A 27,258-nucleotide genomic window follows, 5' to 3' on the forward strand; every position below is an offset into this window, starting at 1 on the left:
AGGGTATTTTAGGCAACACATAAAATAGGAAGAAGGGTATTTTAGGCAACAGAAATATGAAACAGTATTTTTTTATGTGCCATCTCAGCTCTTGGGTCCAACTCATTTTAGAGAAATATGAGACTTTGACTCAGCCTCTTAGTAAATATGGAGCCCTAACCCCATTTATATGTAATAATCCCATATATTTATATATAGGCGCGGACCATGACCAAATTTATCCCTTCATCATTGAAATTTCTGTGTGATGGGAGAGAATAAGGATCACTGCTCTTGAAGTCCCTGACTACCAATGTTTACATAGCGCCGCAATCAATGCCCAGAGGAGGGAGCATACCCGAAGAGGCCCTCGTCGGTGACGACCGAACCGGCCACCGTGATGGAGGTGTGGGTTCCGTGGCAACCAGAAGTACTTCGCCGTCAAACCCAGTGAGCTTCAGTTCAACCAGAAGTTTGAGTTAATTGATGATTTTTTGGTCTTCGTGTTTTGATTCCTTGCTTTGATTTTGTCTGGAACTTACCATATTGTCGCTACATTTGTGTTTATAAATTATATATAACTATATCGACGGTTTTTTGCTTTTAATTTCTACATTCAAGTTGAAGGTGGTCTCTTTCTCCCTATCTGTGATATAGGGTTTCATACATTTTACTTCGTTTACTTCTGTATCTCTGGTGTGTATTTTAGCTGAGAATGAATAATTGAATCAAAGAAAGTTAATCTTGACAGCTTCAGTTATTTGATTTTTTTTAACCATTGATTTTTCCATACATGACCCTCTCTCTCTCTCTCGAAATCTGGTTTTTAACTGAGAACTTATTCTTTATTGTTCTTCAACAGACAGTTTATACATTGAACCTGGTCCAGATATATATATATTTTTTGTTCTTTTATATTGTTAAGTTTTCCTTTCAAAGTGCTGACTTGTTCATTGGGGTCTTCAGTTGGGATCAGCGTATGTTTGGGGAGCAAATAAGCATGTCTATGATGATGATAAATGATAATTATTCTGTTTCTGTATAGCTTGCTTTGGTTGAGAAGTTTGAGATTGTTCTCATAGTTCTGTGTTTTTTTTCAAAATTGTATTGGCTTTACAGGTTGTAGTTATTGCCTTATTTCTGAAGTTGATGCCTTTGTAGGAGTGGACTATGGGAGAACCTTTGGGGCTGTTAAAAGTGATTGTTGTGCAAGGGGAAAAATTAGTAGTTAGGGACTTCAAGAGTAGTGATCCTTATTCTCTCCCATCATACAGAAATTTCAATGACGAAGGGATAAATTTGGTCATGGTCCACGCCTATATATAAATATATACGGAGTATATATACACATACGGACATGGATGAGGTGGAGAAGAGAGAGAGAGAGAGAGTGGGTGATGGAGATGATGGGCAGCGACATCAGTGGAGAAGAGAGATGAGGGGTGGTGGCCATGGTGGCTGGCGAAATAAGTGAAACAGAGAGAGCAGAGAGATGAAAAAAAAGGCAGAGAAAAAAAATGAAAGAGGCGAAGTGGTCATTCATATTTTGAATTATTATAATAAATTAATAGGTAAGGATAAATTAATAATTGTGCTCTTTGTTGGTCGGAAATTAACTTCTGTTAGACCTTTAAAGAGGCATTTTGTTTGCTTTTAATAATTAAAGGAATCAACTTATTTCAAAAAATAATTCAGGAGACATTATATAATATTGGTATAATATAGGGGAGTATTTTGCATTTTTACCTTCTTTTTTGTCTTTTTGTGTTTTGGTGCACAATCTCAATTATTAATTATGCCCATTTTAGGAAATAATGCAACCACAATTGCTCTTATCCTCTTTAATTTAAATCCTTAAAAACCATGTAAATTAAAGTTCTTATCCTGGTATACAAACACAAAACAACACCTACTATGTTATGCGAACCAATGTGTTCTTTCTCCATTGGTGCCTTCAAATTTTTTCAAAAAAAAAAAAAAAAAAGGTACAAGCATCTCAGACGGTACTCTGACATAAATAAAAGTAAAATCACATTAAATTATTACTTTAGCCATAGCAACATCATTTTATGTTTAAGAAATAAAATGTACCAACTGCGAAACATTGGTAGTCTCAAAATTCATGAATTCAAATGTTCATCCAATGAAATCCACACAATTCATATTAGATACAGGCACATACCCATAAATCTAGAGAAGAAGAAGAAGAAAAAAATAATAAAAAATAATGACTAAAGAAGAACAAGATAGGGGAGAGGAACAGTGATAGTTTCAAACAACAAACTCTATGACCAATTTCAATATCTCTATGCACATTTCCAATTTCTCGATCACCATTATATATGTTTCAAATCTCTTTATTTTATAATTGTTTTTTTCTAATCTTCGCGTATGAACAGTTTTGAGAGAACAATAAAAGATATTTTTTAAAAATATATTTTTTTATAATTGAGTTTTTAGAAAACTGAACCAACCAAAAATTTTTATACAATTTTTTGAGAATAAAAATTATTTTTATAATTACAAACCAAACAGACTCTTATTTATTTGGTGATTGTTCACCATCTCTCTCTCAAATCCTATGCCTGATCAAATATAAAAATAGATATGTAATAACAGCTCTACCAACAATATCTTTATTCAAATAGTAATGAAATTGGGTACTATACATCCACCAAGTCCCATGGCGTCAAAAAATTGATGGAAGGGGAGGGCAGCTACAAGAGGCTTTATTGTTTTGGGACTTTTAGAAGCACCCAATGAAATTCCAATGATAATCGAGTGAACCACAATCCCCAATTCCAAAACCTACAACAAAATATCAACCGGCGATGGTGGTGAGGTGGTGGGAAGTGGCCGAAGATAAAGAGAAAGTATGAGTGAGGGTGAGGGTATTGGATAATTAATGGGGGTAATTTCATCTTTTTATAATTATGCTATTTTAAATTAAAAGGCATTAAAAAAATGACAGTAAAAATGTTAGGTGTTAATGACGAAAAAATGATTTGAAATGTTAGTGGTAATAATTTTTAAAAGATGTTTCAACATGATATTTAATCAAATCTGAAGGGTTGTCAATGAAATTACCCAAAACTTTCAATTTATATTGATATCACTTCTATAAATCACTTTAATCAAGGCTTGAAAAACTTTTATAATGATATTTTATTTTCAACACTCCCGGCCCCTCCATTTAATATAGGAAACTTTAACTTAAATACACAGTTGTCAAGACAAATTGTGAGTATTAAAATGATCCATTGCATCTTGCAAGCAATAGATTAAGCAGGGTTTGTAAGTGTGAAAAATATGGTATCAAATAAAAAATGTGATATATAACCAGTAATATGCATTTAGGCACACAAAAGACAAACTATGTAATAGTGGTAATTAGATGAGAACAGAGATGATGAGACTTGGAGTTACATCTAAGATACACAAGTCCACATTTACGTATTATTTTGGAGTTACACCTAAGATACACAAGTCCACATTTACGTATTATTATAGTACTTTTTCTTGTTTTGATTTATAATGACCACCTATGTTTATAAGTGGAGAATACAAATATTTAACACATGAAAATTTATAGATATAGATATTGGCATGATGCATGTGTTGGTCATTAGATAAGGTGCGATATATTATTAATTGTCTCTAAATCTGACATTTTATGCAATGTGGTAGATGAACACCATAATATAAAAATTAAATAAAATATTTTTAGCTAAGCAATGTCTCACAGCCTCTGTATATGGCTTATGGAGGGTCTTTTCTTAATATAAGTGAATAATAAATAAATGGTGATATATGTAAACACAACTGTGAAGGATTTAGAAAAGGATAGAGAAGGAGGAGAAAATAGACTGGTTAGTAAGTATGTTGGCGGAGATAAGAAGTGCACTATCAAGATCACCTTAATACTCTTTTTTTTTATACTCTCCGTATTTTTGTGGATCATTCACAATTGTGTTTAGAGATGTCACCATTTATTTATTATATACTTATATTAAGAAAAGACCCTCCTACAGATGGGAACCAACATCTGTGGCATTTCGAGTAATGAAGGCGTGGCATCTTCCTCAATCCTTCACCCGCAGTGATCCCCCTTCTTCCTCTATGCAGATGAACGATGCTCTGGGGGTTGACCTTAGCAACATTCCTGTGTCTTAGAGATGGTTTAAGGGTGGGATAGGGTATATTTTGTTGGGCTGGACTTCACTAGCCATGTTTTGTTTGATCTAGGCCAACTTTCTGTTGGGCCTTCTCTTGTACAGTTATTCCATCCAATAAATTACTTTGCTATTCAAAAAAGAAAAAGAAAAAAAAAAAAAAAATGAAACAGAATCTTGAAGCAAAATTATCTTTACATTTATAACAGAAAATTTTATTTAAATTACTAAAAGAACTACAAAAAACTATGCACAATAATAAAATTGGTATTTTATAATGCCCAGTTGTTAAAAGGAAGACTTGGTCATAATCTAATTTTAGCTTTGCTAAATATGTGTCCAATTAAGGGAAAACAACCTAAATCTTAGCAGACATAGTCCGTACAAATATGAGAACCTTCAAAATTTTAGCCAATTTCCAAATATTCAGGGGCTAAAAATAGAGGCCAAGGTCCATATAAATTCCACCAATACTCCCATGCATAAATCACAAGCAGCCTTGGGCCAATCCAAGGTGGTGGTTAGATATTGCTAACCATCTAAACATGAAGGTCTCAAGCTGCTTTCTTATTTTCACTTTTTTCTTCTCTTCATTCTCATCATTTTCTTTGGCTTTAACTGATGTTGAGGCATCCTATATTGCGCATAGACAACTTCTGGACCTTTCCCAGAACAAAGATGAGTCTGGCTTTAACTTTGATCCTAGCTTAGCTTTTGAAAACCCGAGGCTCAAGAGAGCTTATATTGCTCTTCAAGCATGGAAAAAAGCTATGTACTCTGACCCTTTCAATACGACTGGAAATTGGGTTGGTGCGAATGTGTGCGCCTATAATGGTATACTCTGTTCACCGGCACGCGATGATTCTAAATTGAAGGTTGTTTCTGGTGTCCATCTTAACAATGCTGACATAGCTGGGTACTTTCCGGTTGAGCTCGCGCTCTTGACTGATCTCACCACATTCCACATAAACACTAATCGGTTTTGTGGAATCATCCCGGATAGTTTCTCTAAACTTCAACAATTGGAAGAGCTTGATGTCAATAACAACCGTTTCGTAGGTAAATTTCCAAATGCTGTTCTAGAGTTGAATCACCTTTCTAACCTTGACATTAGAAACAATAATTTCGAAGGGCCAATTCCAGCAAAACTCTTTGAAAAGAATATTGATGTTTTGCTCTTGACAAACAATAATTTCACATCCAAAATCCCTGATCAATGTGAATGGAAGTGTGGAACATATCCACCTCCTCTGACACCATCAAAGAGTTATACTCCACCTCCCACATCTAAGCCACCAACATCAACACCACCAACACCTACATCCCAAGCATCACCTCCTCCGACTCCATCAAAGAGTTATACTCCACCTCCCACATCAAAACCGCCAACTTCAACTCCACCAACCCCTTCATCCCAATCGTCACCTCCTCCAACACCATCAAAGAGTTATACTCCACCTCCCACATCCAAGCCACCAACATCAACTCCACCTCCCACATCCAAGCCACCAACATCAACTCCACCAGCCCCTTCATCCTATGCATCACCTCCTCCGACACCATCAACGAGTTATACTCCACCTCCCACATCAAAGCCACCAACATCCACTCCGCCAACCCCTTCATCCCAAGCATCACCCCCTCCGACACCGTCAACGAGTTATAATCCACCTCCCACATCAAAGCCACCAACATCAACTCCGCCGACCCCTTCATCCCAAGCATCACCACCTCCAACGCCATCAATGGATTACATTCCACCTCCCACATCAAAGCCCCCAACATCAACTCCACCAACTCCTTCATCCGAAGCATCACCTCCTCCGACACCATCAACGACTTACACTCCACCTCCCACATCAAAGCCACCAACCCCTTCATCCCAATCATCACCTCCTCCGACGCCATCAATAAGCTATACTCCACCTGCCACATCCAAGCCACCATCATCAACTCCACCAACTCCTTCATCCCAAACATCACCTCCTCCGACCCCATCTAAGAGTTATACTCCGCCGCCCACTTCAACTCCACCAAGCCCTTCATCTAAAGTATCGCCTCCACCGAAAGAAGAAAAAACTTATACTCCACCTCCCATTTCCAAGCCACCATCTTCAACTCCACCAAGCCCTTCATCCAAAATATCGCCTCCACCGGAAGAAGAAAAAACTTATACTCCACCTCCCATTTCCAAACCACCAACTTCAACTCCACCAAGCCCTTCATCCAAAGTATTGCCTCCACCGGAAGAAGAAAAAACGTATACTCCACCTCCCACATCCAAGCCCCCATCATCAACTCCACCATCAGAAGCCTCACCTCCTCCGACCCTATCCAAAAGTTATACTCCGCCACCCACTGCAACTCCACCAAGCCCTTCATCCAAAGTATCACCTCCACCAAAAGAAGTAACAACTTATATTCCACCTCCCATTTCTAAGCCACCAACTTCAACTCCACCAAGCCCTTCAAAACAAGCATCACCTCCTCAAGAATATAACACTTATTCTCCACCTCCCACATCCAAGCCACCAACATCAACTCCGCCAACTCCTTCCACTCACACATCACCTCCTCCAACACCATCAACGGGTTACAATCCACCTCCAACATCAAAGCCACCAACATCAACTCCGTCAACCCCATCATCCCAACCATCACCTCCTCCGACACCATCAAAGAGTTATACTCCACCTCCCACATCAAAACCACCAACATCAATTCCACCAACTCCTTCATCCCAAACATCACCTCCTCCGACACCATCAAAGACTTATACTCCTCCTCCCACTTCTAGTCCACCAATTCACACACCAAAGCGATCTCCTGTCCCAACTCCGTTTTTGACACCAGTTTCAGCTCCTCCTAAACCTGGCAAAGCATCTCCAGGTCCTGCTCCGACACGAACACCAATTTCAGATCCTCCTAAACCTGGGAAAGCAACTCCAGGCCCAGCACCAACTCAAACGCCAGTTTCAGCTCCTCCTAAACCTGGCAAATCATCTCCAGGCCCAGCTCCGACTCAAACACCAGTTTCATCTCCCCCTAAACCTGGAAAAGCATCTCCAGGCCCAGCTCCAACTCAAATACCAGTTTCATCTCCCCCTAAACCTATTAAAGCATCTCCTGGCCCATCTCCGATTCGAACACCAGTTTTAGCTCCCCCCAAACCTGGCAAAACATCTCCAGGCCCAGCTCCGACTCAAACACTAGTTTCGGCTCCTCCTAAACCTGGCAAAGCATCTCCAGGCCCAGCTCCGACTAGAACACCAGCTTCGGCTCCACCTAAACCTGGCAAAGCATCTCCAGGCCCAGCTCCAACTCAAACACCCATTTCAACTCCCCCTAAACCTATCAAAGCATCTCCTGGCCCATCTCCAACTCAAACACCAATTCAACCTCCACAGAAACCTCTTACGCTATCTCCATTCCCAGCTCCGACTTTAACACCAGTTTTTTCTCCTCCTAAACGATCTCCAGCCCCAGCTCCCGCTCCAAAACTAAGTTCTCCACCTCAAAAACCTCCTACACCATCCCCAGTCCTAACTCCTACTAAAACACCAAGTTCTCCCCATAAATCTCCTCAACAGTCTCCTGTCCCAGCCCCAGCTCCAACTCGAACACCGGTTAATCCTCCCCAGAAACCTCCTAAGCCATCTCCAGTCCAGGCTCCGACTCATACACCAGTTTTAGCACCTCCTAAGCCATCTCCAGTCCCGACTCCTTCTCAAACACCCGTTTCTCCACCTCAAAAACCTCCTAAGCCATCTCCAGTCCCGACTCCAACTCATACACCAGCTTCAGCACCACCTAAACCATCTCGAGTCCCAACCCCTGCTCAAACACCAAATTCTCCACCTCAAAAACCTCCTACGCCATCTTCAGTCCCTACTCCGACTCATACACCAGTCTCATCTCCTCCTAAACCATCCCCAATCCCGACTCCTGCTGGAACACCAAATTCTCCACCTCAGAAACCTCATAAGCCATCTCCATCCCCAACTCCATTTTTGACACCAACTCCTATGCCTCCCAAACCCATTACGCCATCTCCAGTCCCAACTCCAACTTCTACACCAGTTTCAAGTCCTCCTAAGCCATCTCTTGTCCCACCACCGGTTCAATCGCATCTACCACCACCACCAACTTCTACACCAGTTTCATCTCCTCCTAAACCATCTCCTGTCCTACCACCGGTTCAATCGCTTCCACCACCTCTACCACCAATTTCTACACCAGTTTCATCTCCTCCTAAACTATCTCCTGTCCCACCAACACCCGCACAATCTGTAGCTCCTCCTCCTACTCAGACCGTTATTTTACCACCGCCTGGACCAGATGACTTCATTCTCCCACCAACCTTGGGCGCTGTATACTCTTCCCCACCTCCACCAATGTTCCAAGGATACTAGATAGTTCACCATTAACATTTTTTTATTTGTGCTTACCATTAATTTTAGCTCGAGAATATACGTACGTACAAAGTCACTCTTCAAGATGAGCTTCTAAACAACAGACAGTTATGCGATCTTTTCACCATTTGAATGGTTATTTGTAAAAGTTGTGTAAGAGTGAATTAAAAAGGTACTTGTGAATTCTTTCCATTATTACGTGGCCAATGTGTTTAAATATAAGTGTCTGTCTTTGTACACAAATTAATGTTTTTCCATTCAAGTCTCGTTATTGAATTTGGACGTATTTCCGGAGTCAAAATCTGCAATATTTTTTCCGTGTCATCGCAATTAGGAATAGAGAATATATATCAAAGAACGACCTTACTGTTGGAATAATGGTATACATTGCTATTTGATGCATTGCGGTCAGTAACATCGGTAAATTGGGTGAAGGTACGGAAAGAGAGGGATTCGAACCCTCGGTAAACAAAAGCCTACATAGCAGTTCCAATGCTACGCCTTGAACCACTCGGCCATCTCTCCTACATAATAATTATAACCCCCAAAATCGAGTGAATAGCGAGTTATTCATATTAGATTATTGTTATTAACTACAATAAAGCTTCAAAAGAACAAAATATAAAATTAAGAAAAGAAGCAACAATCATTGTCGGATTTATTCCGGATTCACTCAATAACAATTCAAATGGAAAGGCTTTATAATCAACAGTGGACATGTGCACTTTCTTGGATATGACTTATGAGTGGCTAGTCATAATATAGACAAAAATATAGAGTGATTGCAATTAATTTCAATATTCAAAATTTAACCATGATCAAAAAATGCACAGATTGCGAAGGTGACAATGATAATTTCAGTAATAGAGAAACCATTTCAGTAACACTGTTCTAGACAAGTCAAGAATACCCATTGCTAGTCCATCCCTCTTTCTTTTTTCTTTTTTATTTTTGTTGCACAATCTCAAAATTATGCCCATTTTAGGAAAAAATGCAATCACAATTGCTCTTATCCTCTTTAATTTAAATCCTTAAATACCTTGTAAATTAAAGTTCTTATCCTGCTACACACACAAAACAACTCCTACCATGCTCTGGGAGCCAATTTGTTCTTCCTCCATTGGTGCCTTCAAATTTTCTCCGAAAAAAAAAAAAAAACAGAAGTACTGCAAGCATCTCAGACAATACTCTGACATAGATAAAACTAAAATCACATTAAATTAGTACTTTGGCCATAGCAACATCATTTTATGTTTAATAAATAAAATGTACCAACTGCAAAACAATGGTGGTCTCAAAATTCATGAATTTAAATGCTCATCCAATGAAATCCATACAATTCATATTAGATACAGGCACATACACATAAATCTAGAAAAAAAAAAAAAAAAAAAAAAAAGATTATGACTAAGGAAGAACAAGATAGGGAAGAGGAACAGTGATAGTTGATGATCTCTGATTGATAACAACAGCAACAGCTTCAATGAAGACGACCACGAACTCTAAGAACACTTTCAATATCTCTATGCACATTTCCAATTTCTTGATCACCATTATATATCTTTCAAATCTCTTTATTTCATGGCTTTCATCTTCTAGTCCCTGCGTATATACATATATATATGTGCGTGTATGTAATATGTGTGTATACAGTACCGGTAGCTCAAAAATGGCTTTTGGAAGACTCCATGGGGCGTACTTTATCTCCTCTTCTTAATATATGAAGCACAATTTCAGATTCACTGACAATTAATGTGCGGTGAAAACGACCTTATATTATAAAATTTTGAACCAATCTTATCCTTGAGATATACTAGCATAAAAATTAGAAATAGATTAGGGTAAACAAAAATTAAGGGATTGGTTGATTTGTTACTCAAAAAATAATTTTAAGAATTTAATAAATTATTTTTAAAGAATTATAAAAGTAAGTTCTATGAAGATAAACAAGTAAGATTTTTATACATTATTTTGAAAATTGTTCTCAGAAGCAAGCCTAACTTTTTCCATCCAAATTTCTGTTTTTTTGTCATGTGCATTAAACCAATGACTTAATAATAATTTTAAATAGACAATGCAAGAATTTTAAATCGCTATTGCTATTATATTAATCGACAACACAGCAATTATGTACATCTATTAAATTCTCGATTTAATTATGATATTAAATATGTGTTGTATTTTCCAGGGGAATGTGTTTGTGAATATTGCACAGTTGATTTAATAGTAAATCCAAATCTTAGAAAGAAAAAAAATGGCATACTTTTTATTTTATGATTTCTCCGTGTGTTTGTATATATATTTTGCAAACAATTATTAAAAGTTTAGCATAAAATTAGTGAATCATGCATTGTGGATTTATGTGATTTAATCATGGAGGTTTTTTTTGGGCATAAACATGTTTTAAAGAAAAAAATGGAAAAAAAGACCATTACAAGTCGGGAGAAAGATGATCCGAGTACAAGAACAAGTGAGGAAGAACAGGAACGAACCCATGTTGGACTGAGGCCCTGATTTATTTATTAGTATGCTTCACCATTTTTTTCATTCTGATATATATATTTCCACTCAAAATTTCGATTTTTGATTCGTCCCTGACGAAGAGAGTATTGATTCGTCCACGACGAAGAGAGTATTTCGATCCCAAAAAAAAAAAATTGTACAATCTTTAGTTATGTGGTTGAGGTTTTTTAGTTTGTGGTTACTATATGGTCGAACATATTATTAAAAGTTTAACATAAAATTAGTGATATAATATATTACTAAAAGTTTAACATAAAATTAGTGATATACTGATATGCCTTATGGATTTCTGTGAGTATTTATTATTGAGATTAAAAAAAAAAAAAAACATTGAAAACGAAACCTTCACAAGAAGGGAGAAAGATGCTCCGAATATGTCAAAGAAATCAGTGGTCGGAATACCCTAAATTGTTAAATTTAATAATTTGAAAACAACACAGGGAATTCTATTGTGCAATTGGGGTTATCAAACCTTATCAATCTATAGAAATAAATAAATAAATTGATGATTCTAAAAGCATTTATGTCAAATCCCTCCTTCATGTTACTTAGAATTCTCATTGGTGGGGTACCACCCAACGGAAATAATATCAATTATATCATATTGATTGGTTTGTTGTCCATTTAAATAGCATTATAATTATTAAAATGAAAGAATATGATTAATTTATATCAACATTCAATATTAAAGAGGCTAATAGAAGGGGATTTTGTTGACCGTTCAAAATATTGTGGATGTATGTAATTGTTTAAATTTTTAAAAAAGATAAAAAAAAATTAAATTATTAAAAAAAATTTAAAAAAATAAAAAAAGAAATGATGAATGAGACATCTTAAGAAATATATTATGTACTTTTTTTTTTCTTTTTAATTAGATAAAAGGAAGAGAATAAATTCATAATTTACTACGTTATATAAGAAAAGAATAAAGTTTTAATTATTTTTACTATTATATCTAATAATATATATAATATTGTAATTTATAAAAGATAGTATAATAATTTAAAATTTATATTATTAAAAAAAAGATAAAAAAAAGAAATAATTTATATTATTAAAAAAAAAGAAATAATTTATATTATTAAAAAAAAAGATTAAAAAAAATTAAATTATTAAAAAAGTTTAAATAAAAGAAAAAGAAGAAAGGATGAATGAGACATCTTAATAAATATATTATGTATTTTTTTTTTATTTTCAATTAGATAAAAGGAAGAGAAAAAATTCATAATTTATTACGGTATATAAGAGAAGAATAAAGTTTTAATTATTTTTACTATTATATCTAATAATATATATAATATTGTAATTTATAAAAGATAGTATAATAATTTAAAATTTATATTATTTGGAATAGTATCTAATTTAAAACATCTATTGACTTATTTTCTTTTTTTTATTGACAAATAAAAACTTGTAAATGAGAAAGTATAGATTATTCTTCATATTCTCTTTTCTTTCCTTCTATTATTTAATTAATTAATTAATTAATTTTTTTGTCATAGCATTCGTGACATCTTTATAACGTGTTCTATATTTTCATTAAGGATATAATTTTTTTTTCCCAAAAAAAAAAAAAAAATAAGGATATAATTTCAAACAGCAATTTTGAAAATAAAACAAAACGGACCCCACCTGACAATGATTTCACTCGAGTGTCCCATATCAATTTTATACCACGTCGAGTGAAGGTTATGCAGTGGGGCCCACAGTACAAAGCAAGCTAGGAGAGGCTAGTAGTGTAGGAGGAGCAAGAAATTAGCCGTTGAAGACATAATAAAATTTTCACTTTTCTTTTGGAAAAAATAAATAAAAGAGAAGACCGCAAGGCGATTCAAAACTCAAAAGCGCGGTGTCCATTAAATTTCAAATCTAGATGAGATCTCAGCCGTCCATTCCTCATCTCTGTTCCTAAAACCCCACTCGCAAACAATTTTCAAAGTTATAGTACGAATCAAGATCGAAGCTTGAGAGAGACACAGAGATGTCAGAGTTCAAGAATCTAGAAAGAAGTTAGAGAGAGAAAAACAAGAGAGAGACATACAGAGTAATATAGTGTGTCTGTATATTACTATGTTGAATACATATATTATTGATTCAAGATCCAAACCCTAGAAAGAATTCGCTGAAACTCTACTCAACAAAGAAATTTCAGGTACTCCAAATCCACATTGTAGCATTTCTTGTTCCCAAAATTTTACTTTCACAAATTTTTTTGAGAGAGACAGAGATTTGAATGCATTCTTGAAGCAAGATTCAAACTTTAGAAAGAACCAGCTGAGACTTTACTCAACGAAGCAATTTCAGGTGGTCGTCAACTCGGGATTCTCTTTCTCACTTTCTCTTTCAGGTACTCCATACCCACATCTTCCCAATTTTTCATTCCCAGATTTCATTTCTCCAAAATTGGCTTTCCATTTCTTGTTCTTGATTGGAATTAGCTTGTATTTAGAATGTTGCGGGACTTCAAATTCTTACGCCGGAATTCGGGTAAGAATTCAAACGCAGAGGAAATCGAGAATGTGCCCATAAACCCTAGGTATTCGTTGGGTAATCAGACCGGAACGGATTCGAACAGGGCCCCGTTGAACGCAATTCAAGAACCGGCCTCGAATTCTAAAGCTGTGGTAGAGAAAGAGGTGGGTGTTAGGAGCACTAAGGTTGATAAAACACCCACTAAGGTCAAGCGCAAAAGCTCTGATAACACAATGTCGCTTTCCACGCCGGAGAAACAAGGAGCTCAGGCGAAGAGTCGATTTGGGTGGGTGCCGAAGAACGAATCAAGCTCGAATGCAATTGAATCACACGATGATGGGAGGGCTGATATGAGCCACTATATGAGCCAATCGAGTCGTGTGAATGGGAATGGGGTTTTTGCCGGCATGACTACTCCTCAGTCGAATAGGGTTATGGGGAGAGCTAATTCAGGTTATTCGGAATGCAATTCGACACAGAGTACACCAACAAAGAGTGTAACCAAGCCTCCGAATCCGGGACTTTGTCTAACAGGTGGTTCTCGACCTCTGTCTAATGGAGGTGCTCGCATGGGCAACTTTGCTGCATTGTCAAAAGGGATTCCAATTTCTTGTAGTTCCTCAACTGTTGTTAATTCAGTGGAAGTGCCACATTTTGATCTCAAAGAAGATCCATCATTTTGGATGGATCACAATGTACAGGTAAGCTCACTTTTCTATCTTTTCCCGGAGTTTGCCACTGATTTCATATGATTATTGAGAAAGATTTCAAATTAGGGCTTCCAAATTAGTGTTTTTGTTACCTAAATTTTGTATATCTTGCTCACTAAAGTTGAACTTGTTAAGGTTTTGATACGGGTCCGTCCTCTAAATAGCAAGGAGAAAAGTACCAATGCTTATAGTAGGTGCTTGAAGCAGGAGAGTGCACAATGCATCACTTGGATCGGGCAACCAGAAACTCGATTTACATTTGACCATGTAGCATGTGAAACCATAGACCAGGTCTCATTAGAACCAAATAAACTTTTAAATATACAATTGATTCATTTTTTTTTTTTTTCTTCTTTGGCTAATTACATGTTTGAATAACTGGATGGGATATTGCAGGAAACGCTTTTCAGGATGGTTGGTCTGCCTATGGTGGAGAATTGCCTTTCTGGATACAATAGCTGTGTGTTTGCCTATGGGCAGGTATTTCTCGGAAATTGAGTTGCTTTTTAATCATGGAAAAATGAGGACTTAACATATAATTCATATTTAATCCTTCAACAATTAAGTCTATTCCCAACATTTGATTTTAAATAGGATAAATATTGATGTTATCAATTATACTTAATCTTTCAACAATAAAATCTATTACCAACATTTTATTTTAAATAGGATAAATATTGATGTTGTCAACTTTCTGACCCATTTGGATGGGTTGAATATTGTATACTTGGGGCCACTCCCAGGGAATTTCTCGACAATTGCCTGGTCATGTAAAACGGGAGGATTGCATGTGCCAGTGGTGGACTATGGGGTGCTCTAAGAGGTTTGTCACCACCATCGGTGACCAAAAAAAAATAGAAGAAAATGAATAATGTATACTTGGGGTAATGGATATGTTGTATGTCACAGAACACCCAGAATAGTGATCTTGAATCATTATTTATCTACATCTATATGGACATTGACTACCAATGGTAAATACCTAATCTTTTTACATACTAGACACAGACTAAATCTCATCAATATGATGAAATTTAGGATGGCTGGGATATCCGCCTGTAGCCACGAAGATATCTGTTGTTATCCTCCCTTAACAGAATAGTCATAAGTTCATAACAATTTCGTCTCATTAAATGATGGATATGGTTACGTGAGTGCATTACATCGAAAATAAATTAATAATATTAATCAAAACACTAAAGAATGCACCACATTTTCTTATGATGTAATGCAAAATATATGCTCACTAGCAAAAACAGAGTCTTTTAGAATTGTATAAATTAAATCAACTTAAACCATCTAAATTTTGTACTTATGTTGAGGTTCTTGTTTCTTTTTCATTTTCCTTTGCAATTTCAACACAATTAAGTGCCTTCTTGTTTTAAATGAATTCATTTAACCATCTAGACAGGAAGTGGGAAGACATATACAATGCTTGGTGAGATTGAAGAGTTAGAAGTCAAGCCCAGTCCAAATCGTGGAATGACACCACGCATATTTGAGTTCTTGTTTGCAAGAATAAGAGCTGTAACTTCAACACTCTTCGCTCAAACTTGCTACCTCAATTTCTGATTTGTTCGAAAACATCTTAGTTATAGCACCGATAAGGTTCCCTTGTATTCTTCTGCTTGCAGGAAGAGGAAAGCCGAAGGGATGAGAGATTGAAATACAACTGCAAGTGCTCTTTCTTAGAGATTTATAATGAACAAATTACTGATCTCCTTGATCCTTCTTCTACAAATTTGCTAGTAAGTTGTGTTGTTTCATAAGCATATGAGTGTGTAATATAAATATTTTGCTCTCTTATGTTTGTTCATTGCCTTTGTAGCTGCGGGAGGACATTAAGACGGGTGTGTATGTTGAAAATCTGTCAGAATTTGAAGTCCAGACTGTTGGTGATATTCTTAAGCTTCTGAGTCAGGTTATTAACCTTTGATCCTTACTGTTTTCAGTCTGGCATTGCTTCTCTCTCTGTCTATGTGTGTGTGTGCTTCCACTTGAATGTGTGTCATTGCGTGTCTTTGTTCTTTATGAAAACTGGTTTGTTGCAATAGGGTTCTTCAAATAGAAAAGTTGCCGCAACAAATATGAATAGAGAGAGCAGTCGTTCGCATAGTGTCTTCACATGTGTAATTGAGAGAAGGTGGGAAAAGGATTCCACGTCTAATCTACGATTTGCAAGACTAAACCTTGTTGATCTTGCTGGCTCTGAAAGGTAATGCATCATGTCCAATTAATTTGAGCTAATTTGTACTTGGAGAAAGAAAAGAAAATTTTGCTTTGTGCTACACGCAATAATTTTATCGTCACGTGGCAGGCAGAAAACTTCTGGCGCTGAGGGTGAACGTTTAAAGGAAGCTGCTAATATTAACAAATCGTTATCTACATTAGGGTACTATAATCATTACCAGATTTCTCTGATAGCATTTTCTTTTTGCTGTTCTTGACATCCTTTTTATCCGTTGTGAGCACTTTGGGTAAACATTTCAATTTGCAGTCATGTAATAATGGTTCTTTTGGATGTGGCACATGGGAGGACAAAGCATGTTCCTTATAGAGATTCAAGGCTGACATTTCTTCTTCAGGTGAATTCTAGATCCATTTATTTGTCGTCATCAGGCTTATATGTTATTTTTCATGATTTATATTTAAGCAATATGATATGCAGGACTCACTAGGTGGAAACTCGAAAACAATGATGATTGCCAATGTCAGCCCTTCTATATGGTTGGTGCATGTGCTTTTTCATGTTTATTATCAGTTCAACTTGAATAGTTAGGTGCTAAATTCTCTTATACCTTTTTTTCCCCTAATTTTTCTTTTTCCAGGTGTGCTGCTGAAACACTGAATACTTTAAAGTTTGCTCAGCGAGCAAAACTTATTCAGAACAATGTAAGCTTGTTTCTATGCTCAGTACAATATGGTCAGCTTTCATGAAGAAAGCAATTGTTTCTTAGTTCTGACCATATATGTTCTTTTTGTTCATGATGAAGGCTGTGGTGAATGAAGATTCTTCAGGAGATGTCATAGCATTACAACACCAGATACAAGTTTTAACGGTGGCATTAAATTTTTCGATGTTTTAGTAGGAAAAATGTCAGGTAAAAATTAGTTTTTATTTGAAATTAATGAGTTGTTTTTGGAATAGGAGGAGCTGTCTGCCCTCAAACGCCAAAATGTCTCCAGATCTCTATCATTTGGTGAAAATCCCTCCAGCCAAAAGGCACTTGAATTGGATGAGCAGAGAACTGATAATTTGCTTGGATCTGAATCTAAAGGCATTCTGAAAGTGTCTTTAAAACAGGTATCTAAGTTGCAATATGCTGATGTAAATTCCACATGATTTGATCTTTAGAATTTAGATAGAGTAGAAGCATTTTATAGTTGTGAATTATGAAACTATCATTATGTCAATCTTCATGTTTGCAAACCTACAAACATGTTTGGTGATCTTTTGAGAAATAAGTACATTTTCCAAACTATTATTGTTACCAGATATGATAGCCACGATTTATGGAATGACTTACCATATTAACAAAGATTTGATAGCCACGAATCATGGCATAGAATATGCCAGAGAATGTGTTGTGATTTGATTTAGATTTGATTTAATTTGCTTTCTTGTAATATGAGCATATGCTCTTTTTTTTTTCTTCTATAAATACTAGAGCTACGAATGAGTGATTTATCTCATTCAAACCTTTACATAATTCTCTCATTTTTCTTCTATATTATATTTCTACCTGGTATCAGAGCCAGGGTGGTCTGACTGCAATGAGGGCATTGCGAGTTCAACACCACCCATTTGGGAATGGTCTAAGGTGACATCGCCCATCCGGGAGGTGTTGGGTAGGCAGGGTGGTCCGATCTCAATGAGGGCTTTGCGAGTTTAGCACCACCTATTCAGAAATGGTCTGAGGAGACATAGTTGTTTCTTTTTAAGGTCTGAGGAGACAGTTTTGATTCTTTTATCTACATTGTTTAAACATATGTATGAAGGGGGGTGGTCTGAGGAGACATTGTTGATTCTTCCATCTACATGTTTTAAACATGTGTTGAAGGGAAATGGTCTGAGGAGACATTGTTCATTGTTTACGCTGAGGAGACATGATTGGTTGTTTATGGTCTGAGGAGACATTGTTAATTGTTTATGGTTTGAGCCTTTGAGGAGACATTTTTTGTTTTGTTGATCGGCACTTCATCTAAGAGGAAATCATTGCTAGTCAGATTTACACTTTGCAACTTGTAAATTCTGGAGAAGGGTGCTAGCAAGACTGTGTTTGAAGATGCATTGTCCAAGTTGGGTGTCTCAGATATCCACGCACAAACGTGAGGGGGAGTGTTAGCAAATATGATAGTCACGATTTATGGAATGACTTACCATATTACCACCTATTCAGAAATGGTCTGAGGAGACATAGTTGTTTCTTTTTATGGTCTGAGGAGACAGTTTTGATTCTTTTATCTACATTGTTTAAACATATGTATGAAGGGGGTGGTCTGAGGAGACATTGTTGATTCTTCCATCTACATGTTTTAAACATGTGTTGAAGGGAAATGGTCTGAGGAGACATTGTTTGTTGTTTACGATTTGAGGAGACATGATTGGTTGTTTATGGTTTGAGGAGACATTGTTAATTGTTTATGGTCTGAGGAGACATTTTTTGATTTGTTGATCGGCACTTCACCCAAGAGGAAATCATTGCTAGTCAGATTTACACTCTGCAACTTGTAGATTTTGAAGAAGGGTGCTAGCAAGGCTGTGTTTGAAGATGCATTGTTCAGGTTGGGTGTTTCAGAAATCCTCGCACCAACTTGAGGGGGAGTGTTAGCAGATATGATAGCCACGATTTATGGAACGACTTACCATATTATCAAAGATTTGATAGCTACGAATCATGGCATAGAATATGCAATAGAATGTGTTGTGATTTGATTTAATTTACTTTCTTGTAATGTAAGCATGTGCTCTTTTTTTATCTATAAATACTAGAGCTATAAATGAGTGATTTATCTCATTCAAACCTTTACATAATTCTCTCATTTTTCTTCTATATTATATTTCTACTATTATATTATAGCAAACCTAAGTCCCATTTGAGATTTCATTAAAATAATTTATGAAGGTAACACTTCCACCCATCCACGATCATATAAAAGAAATAAGAATACAGGAAATGTAATACGGGCAGTACTTTATGTTTAACATAATTTGATATTCAGAAACAGTACCATTGTCACAATGTAGATTGTGATGCTATGCGAATGCCTGGATCAAACAGGTGTTAGTTGCATCAAACACCCGTCAATTGGAACTTTGAATATATATGCCCTTTTTTTTTTTGGATTTTTGTTTTAGGATTTAAATGTCAAGATGACTGTTTTGTTACCCCCAAAACGTGCATAATACATATCCCATATGTATGCCCGGAATACAAGTGTCATATTTAGATTACATGGTATTTTACTACCCACGATCTACATAAAAGCTGATAAATTTTTTTTATTTTTTTTAAATTACTAGCATGTGTTTCTGTCACAACATCATGAATTTGGACTCAAACTTCATTTCCTCCATATTAGTACTTGTGAAATATGATTTTAAAAAAATGTATTGGATTCCTTTTTCTTGTTTATTATCAGTTGAAATCATTGGAGACAACACTTGCTGGTGCCTTGAGAAGGGAACAGATGGCAGAGACCTCAATTAAGCAACTTGAAGCTGAACTTGAACAGTTGAACCGATTGGTAACTTTTTCTTATTTTATTTTGTTTTATTTTTGGGGTTGTTTGTTGGCTGCTGGTCAGGTTGTGAAAGAAAGCAAAGGATGTATTTGCCTTGAAGCCATAACTTAGATCCCTAACAGATATTGCTTATCAGGTTCGTCAAAGAGAGGAGGATACTAGGTGCACAAAGATGATGCTGAAGTTTAGGGAAGACAAAATTCAACGAATGGAATCACTTGTTAGTGGTTTAATACCCGCAGATGCTTATTTATTGGAAGAGAATGGTGCACTCTCTGAAGAGATTCAGCTGCTTCGAGCTAAACTTGATAGAAACCCAGAAGTAACTCGCTTTGCTCTAGAGAATATCAGGCTTTTAGAACAGATCAGAAGGTAGCTTTCTGTTGAAAAGTAAATAAGAAAGAAAACAAAAATCTGGCATCGCTTTACCATTTTTATTCTTTTTTATCTTTTATTTTTTGTTGGCATTTATAGATATCAAGACTTCTATGAAGAAGGGGAGAGAGAACTGTTGTTAACCGAAGTATCTGAACTGCGGGATCAGGTCCTTCTAGCATCTGGAATGAATCCTATATTTTTTTTCCTTTGCATTCTCTAGTATGAGCGCATAAACCCAATCCCTATGTTTACAGCTAGCTCTTCTTCTTGATGGGAAATCAAACCAGAATAATCATCCAAAAATCAGTGCCACCCCTCAGGTTAACCTTAAATATATTTGAATTTTCTTTTTCGTACCAAGTTAGAAAATTGGATTTATTACGTTACCTTTTCTTGAATTTGTACAATTTATTCTCCATTGGCACAGGAAGCTATACATTTCAATAAAGAAAATGAAATGCTCAACTTGGAGGTTGCTTACTACTCATGTTCCAATAAATTATATAACTTCTTTTTTGTGTAAGCTGCATGTCTCACTCAAACTCACTATTTATGGTTTCAGTTCAAAAGCACTCTGAAAGAATTGGAAGAGTGCAGGAGTAACCTAAACTCTTGCTTGGAGAATAATGAAAAACTTAGTAGGTAATGGAATCTGGTCCTCTGACTTTTTTATTTGATCAAGCAGTCTCAAGTTTTTTTGGATTTATATACATAGAATACTATACTAGCATTTACTCTTGCATTTACATTGTGCTATTTTGTCTCTCCATTTTCTGCAGAGAAATTGATGATCTACGTGCTTCACTAATCAACCTCAAAACTGAAACCTGTGATGATGATAGCAGTGTTGAAGTCATAAAGGTAATTTCACTTAGTTGTATTATTACTTTGAAATTGTATTGCTAATTCTTATAGAAAGAGGCAGATTAATATCATTATGTATGCAATTTAAAATAATAATAAAAAAATTTCCCTTATTATGAGAGTAATATATGTTTGGAATTAATCCCTTTCGTATCAGCTCTGATACCACTTGTTAGGAATTAATCCACCCAATTTCACACAACTAATATGCAATGGAAACAAAGGAAAAATAAAAAATATGATGGAAATCACAGACGCTACTTTTATTAGAAGATTACAACTCTGAATGGATTATCAAGAGACATTCCCCACACAGTCACTAGAAGAAGACACACTCTCTTCTTAAGGAATACACTCACTCTTGGTCCTCAATAATTTCTCACTTTTTCTTTCTCTTTTCTCTGTTTCTTCACTCTTTTCGGTTCTTTCACTTCACACACCACCATTCATATTCATCTTCATTCATGCACACACAGAGTCATTAGCTCACTTTTTCATTTATTACACGTTATTCACATTCATGCTTCTTTTTTTTTTTTTTTTTTTTTTTCCATTTGATTTTCTTCTTTACACACCACCATTCATATTCATCTTCATTCATGCACACACACAGTCATTAACTCACTTTTTCATTTATTACACATTATTCACATTCATGCTTCTTTTTTTTCCCCATTTGATTTACGTCATGAATGCATTCTTTCCATAGTGGCTGATAATATCAATGACGTTTAGGTGTCCATTCTGGAAGTCTATTTTTTAATAATCATATCAAATATGGCCAGTAACATCCTTCTTCTTTTTTCCCCCTTTTTTTTTTAACTCCATGAATGCATTCAACTTCTCTTATTAATGATAATAACAATGACTTTCAGGAGTCCATTATCGAAGCTCCATTGTTTGACAATCGATCACTTGTGGCGGTCGAAAAACAGAAGGGAGAGGCAAAGCATGAAACGCTGATGAAACACTCAGAAGAAGTCATAAATTTACAACTGGAGTTGGATATTCTAAAGATTATTCTTAAAGAAGAGAGGTCATCTCGTGGCGATGCAGAGCAGATGAGGACACGGTACCTGGATAGGGATCTTGAGCTGACGAAAGAGAAGGTCTTATTGTTGACCAAACAATGTGAAGATGTGAAGGAGGAACTCAAGGAAGCAAAATCAGTTATTGAAGCTCTTGAATCCCAGCAAGTTCTGTCAATTAATGAGACAGAGGATCTCAGGAACAGTAACAGCCACTATGTGGAGCTTTTGAGTAAGCAGGAGCTTGAAATTTCTGCAATGAAAGAGCAAATGTGCTTCCAAGAGTTAAAAGATCTCCCATCTTTCAAACATTCAGAAAATGAAGATTCCCCTTTACAAGCAAAGTTGAAGAAGATGCAAGGTTCTCTTGAAAAGGCCAAGAGACTGAATATGTGGTACCAAAGTGATCGTACATTTCAGACATCTAATGAAGAAGAAATGGATGAAGTTCGTAAGCAGGTTGAGGCTGAGACTGCTGAGGTGATAGTCTGCTTGCAGGAAGAACTGGCTGCCCTTCAACAGCAAGTTCAGGATAGTAAATTGAAAGAGAGAGAAACACAAGAAAGGCTGGTGCTTTTGCAAAATGAGTTGAAGGAGCTTCATGAAAAATTATATCTCATGGCTCAAGATAAGAAAGAGTTGGGTGAAAGGCTGGAAGAAAAGGATGACGAATTAAAATTGAAAGAGCTTTTGCAAACTGACTTGAAGGAGGAGCTTCAGGAAAAATTATATCTCATGGCTCTAGATAAGAAAGAGTTAGGCGAAGAGCTTCAGGAAGAACTTGCTACTCTTCAGCAGCAAGTTCAGGATAGTAAATTGAAAGAGAGAGAAACACAAGAGAGGCTGGTGCTTTTTCAAACTGAGTTGAAGGAGCTTCAGGAAAAATTCTCTCTCATGGCTCAAGATAAGAAAGAGTTAGGTGAAAAGCTGGAAGAGAAGGATGACGAATTAAAAGCATTGTCTGAAGAGTGGGAACAATTGACCTGTGAGATTGAATATGTTCTTACTGGTGGGAGTGAGGCGCTTAAAGATGCGTCTAATCAGCTTGATGTTATTTCCGGTTCCTTTCCTCAGAAAAGAGCTTGTATTTCTGAAAAAGTGGGCAGAGTGACAAAAATCATCTCTGAGAAGGAGCTACTAATTGAAGAACTCAATCAGTGCTTAGACGATGCAAACAATAGAAGAAGCAACATGGAGTGCATGCTGAGGTCTTTGAGAGGGGCAGCTTTAGTTATAACGGAAGCACACCAGCAAGAGTGCAGTGAAAAGGAGCAAGAAATCCTCCAGTTGACATCACAATTGAAAGCAAAAGCTTCTCTTGTAGCCGAGCTGGAAGACAAGATTAAGGAGGAGGAAGAAGAAATTAGAAAAGCATCAACTTGTGCAACAGTTGCTTTTTTGATTGTGAATAGAATGTCCGAGATAAATTCTGATTATCATGATGCATTAAAGCATAAGGATATCCAGCTTAGAGAATCAATAGGAATGAACCTGCAGAAGGATGCTTTTCTCCATAATCAGGCTACTGTAATTGATGAAGCGGAGACACAGATTCAGTCTCTCAAAACGGAGCTGGAAGTGTCAGAGGAGAGCCTTGGTAAACTGAAACTGCAGCTTCTTGAGGAGCAGAAACGTGCTTGTGCTATGGAACAGAAGCTTCAAGAAATTGAAGAAAATGACATTTTAAAGACGAGAGAGAAACTTACTGAGCTGAAATCTGGTGTTTCAACACTCAGGTCATGCATGGATGAGTATGTGGAGCAGGTTGGAAGTTCTGAAAATGATAATACCTCTGTAAATCTTGCTTGTTTGCCAGCTAATGGCAAATGTGGAGCAAGGGTAAGCTGATGTGTTGATTTTTTTATAAATAGCGACTTTGTCGTTAATTCACCTTTTATGTTGTACTATAGTTTTTTGGATTGTTTTACATTTATAAATTCAACCTATTTGGATACTCTCTAGCTTTTTGGAGTGTTTTACTTTTATTAATTCAATCTATTTGGAAACTGTTGCAGACAGGTGCTGAAATGAATCAAGGCTCCAACAAGATAGACTCACAAACTGTTGAGGACTTGAAAACTGAGATTTCAGAGTGTACTTTTGAAGTACGCAAGAATGTGAGTGAATATTCATTGGATCATAAAAACTTTGCAATTTCAGGAACTAACAAGGACAAGAATGATAGAGATGCTACCATTATTCTTCTAAGAAAAGAAATAGAATCTGCTGTAGAATGTTTACAAGGGGTGCAATCTGAGATGGCAAAACTACGCAATGAGAAAGAAGAGGTCTGGATGTCTGCAAAACAAAGCCAGGGGAGCATTGAGTATCTTATGACTCAAATACTCACCTTACAAACAGATATGAGTAGCTTCGAAAAACAACTTGTACCCAAGATGGTGGCTATAGATCATAAGCTCCAGAAAGTAGGAGAAACTGTGCAAGAAGCTGGCACTTGCTGGTGCCAGAAAGAAGAGGTAAGCCAATGTGCTAATTTATTCTTTTACAAAAATACATGCACTGCTATGGGTTGGATCTTATTCTGATCACAATATCTCATTCCACAATGCTATATCTGCCACTAGTAGGTTTTCACTTTAATTTAATTAAAATCAATCTAAATGGATGATAATAAATTATGATATAAAAGGCCATAACCACTGCACGTGTTTAAATATAAATATATTGGACATAGTGTGTATATTCAAATATATATTGAATTTTGACAAGTAGTGTACAACCTTTATTTTTTTATTTTTTTTATTTTTTTTTGATAAGTAACAAGTAGTGTACAACCTTAGTACCTAGAAAATGTAACTGCTCTCATGTCTTTTCCATTTCATTTGCTACAGTTGTTTGAGCTCGAACTTGGTGATGCAAAGGTAGTTGCAGCCCAGAAAACTGCAGAGGCTTCTTGTATTCTTTCTCAATTTGAAGAGGCCCAAGATACCATGAAAGAAGCAGATATCATGATAAATGAGTTGGTGATAAGTAATGAAACCCTGAAGCTTGAGATTGAAGGGCTGAAGAAAATGGAGGACTCCATAATCAACGAGAAAAATATACTAATCAATGAGGTTCAAAGTTTGCAATCCGCCAAGGATCTGCAGGATTCGCATTACAAAAACCTTGAAGATCAGTTTGCTTCAGATATGATGGAAATGAGGAGGCTGGTTCTAGAACTGGAGAGTATAGTCGGACAGGTCCAGACAACTTTCAAGGAAGACTCTTTGTCTATAGCCTCTGATTTCATCTGCATGAAGTCTCAACTTCAAGACTCAACAATGTTAATGCGTTCATGGCTTGAGGACATTTGGTCTGAGATAATTGTAAAGGATTGTGCTGTGTCTGTGCTACACCTTTGTCACATGGGAATCCTGTTGGAAACAGTTACAGGGTTGAATGCAGAAAATGGTTTGCTTCATCACGGGCTCTGTGAATCAGCCTCTGTTATATCTGAGTTGAGAGAGCACAATTTCAAATCGAGAAATGAGCTTGAAATGTGTAGAATCCTCAAGGGGAAATTACTGGCAGATATTAAGAATAGTTTCGATCGCATTGCAAGGAAAGAAGATGAAACTGGGGAGCTTAGTATCAAGCTAACCACTTTTGAGAAGAAAATATTGAATTTACAGCTTCAAGAGGAGCTAATGTTGCAAAGGGCTAACAATATGGGATCTGAGCTTTCTGTTCTGACTAAGGAGTTGGACATGAGTAACAGAAATGTTTTGGGACCCATTTTAAATCAAGAAAAATTGCTGAAGGATAAAGAGGAAGTCTTGAAATCTCAGGAGGAGAATTTCATGATTGACCTGTCTGCAAAGGATTTTGAATTGCTTATCTTGGCGTCAGAGTTAAACCAAGTGGAAGTCCAAAAAGCTAGTATGGAAGAGGAGCAAACCAGTTGTTGTATGGTCCTTGAGAACTTTAAGAAAGAGATTATTTTTCTCACCATGGACGCAGAGATAGAAAGATGGATCATGATGGATGAGGAAGTTGAGGTTGTTATTCTACAAAAAGAAGTTCAAGAAGCACAAAGGGAGAGGCAGGAGTTGTTGTCAAAGCTCAATGAAAGCAATTCAAGAATTACACATATGGATAAAGTTAACAAGACTCTTGAACAAGATATTCAGTTGTTGAAGGATGTTTCATGTTCAAATGATCACTTGCAAAGTGAACTTGGTGAAGTGATAGAGGAAAAGATGAGACTGTCATCCCAGGTTAAAAAACTTGAAGCTGACTGTGAAAAGTTAATAGAAGAGATTAAGACAAAGGAAAGGGCTCTAGAAATTTCTTCTAGCCATATCTCTGACCTTGATCTCCAAAAGCAAATGTTGCATAATGACAAATGCTTGCTGGAAGCATCGTCATGCAAACTTCAAGCTGAGTTGGAGATGAAAGATGCGGAGCTAAGCAAAATGAACTACCTTGAGGAGGAGAATGAGTCAATAAAAAGCGAGGTAAAGAAATTGAAGGAAGACTATTTTAGAGTTTTTCAAGATTTGGAGGAGAAAAAATCTGAATGCGAATCATCTTTAAGTCATATAGATGTATTTGATATGGAAAACCGGAGGTTGCAAGAGAAAATTTCTTCCTTAGAGACTTGCACTGGCAGTTTGCAGGCTCATCTGGACATGGTAAATGCAGAGTTGACTGAACTCCGACTTTCTCAATCTGTCATTACAGAGGAGTTATGCTTAAAAGGCCAGAATTTGCAAATCCATGTTGACAGAGTTAATACTTTGAAGCAAGAGAATGTTTTATTGAGAAATGAACTCCAATCTCATGAGAAGAGTAAGTATGAATTCTTCAATTCGTTGAGCTTCAACGCAGTGAAGGGTATTGATTCAGTGGAAGCAGTTGAAATGGTGGGTACCAGAATAATTAATGTGCTCAATGAAAAGAGTGTGCCATTAGAAAAGATGGTTGAAGAGATTTGCAAAAGCATAGACGGTACATCTAAATTCATAGAAGA

At 36.4% G+C, this 27,258-nt stretch overlaps 2 protein-coding genes and 1 non-coding gene across 3 annotated transcripts; 2 read left to right on the plus strand and 1 right to left on the minus strand.

The window, feature by feature from the left end:
• The first annotated feature begins 4,696 nt into the window (after positions 1-4,696).
• LOC132287765 (proline-rich extensin-like protein EPR1) lies at positions 4,697-8,810 on the plus strand. The gene has a single exon (XM_059789806.1). The coding sequence runs from the start codon at positions 4,697-4,699 to the stop codon at positions 8,561-8,563; it is 3,867 nt and encodes a 1,288-aa protein (XP_059645789.1). The 3' UTR covers positions 8,564-8,810.
• A 191-nt stretch (positions 8,811-9,001) lies between these two features.
• TRNAS-GGA (transfer RNA serine (anticodon GGA)) lies at positions 9,002-9,088 on the minus strand. Its single transcript has one exon. It is a non-coding gene; the product is annotated as a tRNA-Ser (tRNA).
• Positions 9,089-13,536: 4,448 nt separating this feature from the next.
• On the plus strand, positions 13,537-27,250 carry LOC132287766 (kinesin-like protein KIN-12F; the record flags this gene model as incomplete). Its single annotated transcript, XM_059789807.1, has 23 exons — positions 13,537-14,259; positions 14,404-14,559; positions 14,665-14,748; positions 15,676-15,795; positions 15,903-16,016; positions 16,097-16,189; positions 16,323-16,483; positions 16,586-16,660; positions 16,766-16,853; positions 16,937-16,995; positions 17,097-17,160; positions 17,262-17,327; positions 17,417-17,572; positions 19,912-20,016; positions 20,150-20,385; positions 20,488-20,566; positions 20,646-20,711; positions 20,819-20,863; positions 20,954-21,033; positions 21,171-21,252; positions 22,131-24,122; positions 24,299-24,760; positions 25,136-27,250. Coding segments are annotated over exons 1-23 (7,221 nt in total), but the record flags the coding sequence as incomplete, so codon positions are not given.
• Between the last annotated feature and the right edge of the window lie 8 nt (positions 27,251-27,258).

Source organism: Cornus florida, unplaced genomic scaffold (genome assembly GCF_030987335.1).
Source record: "Cornus florida cultivar Cherokee Brave unplaced genomic scaffold, ASM3098733v1 CherokeeBrave_3.0.0_Hap2_scaffold_104, whole genome shotgun sequence".
Classification (NCBI taxonomy): domain Eukaryota; kingdom Viridiplantae; phylum Streptophyta; class Magnoliopsida; order Cornales; family Cornaceae; genus Cornus; species Cornus florida.

Coding starts and splice junctions, on each gene's coding strand:
- LOC132287765 (XM_059789806.1), top strand. CDS start 4,697: ATGAAGGTCTCAAGCTGCTTTCTTATTTTCACTTTTTTCTTCTCTTCA.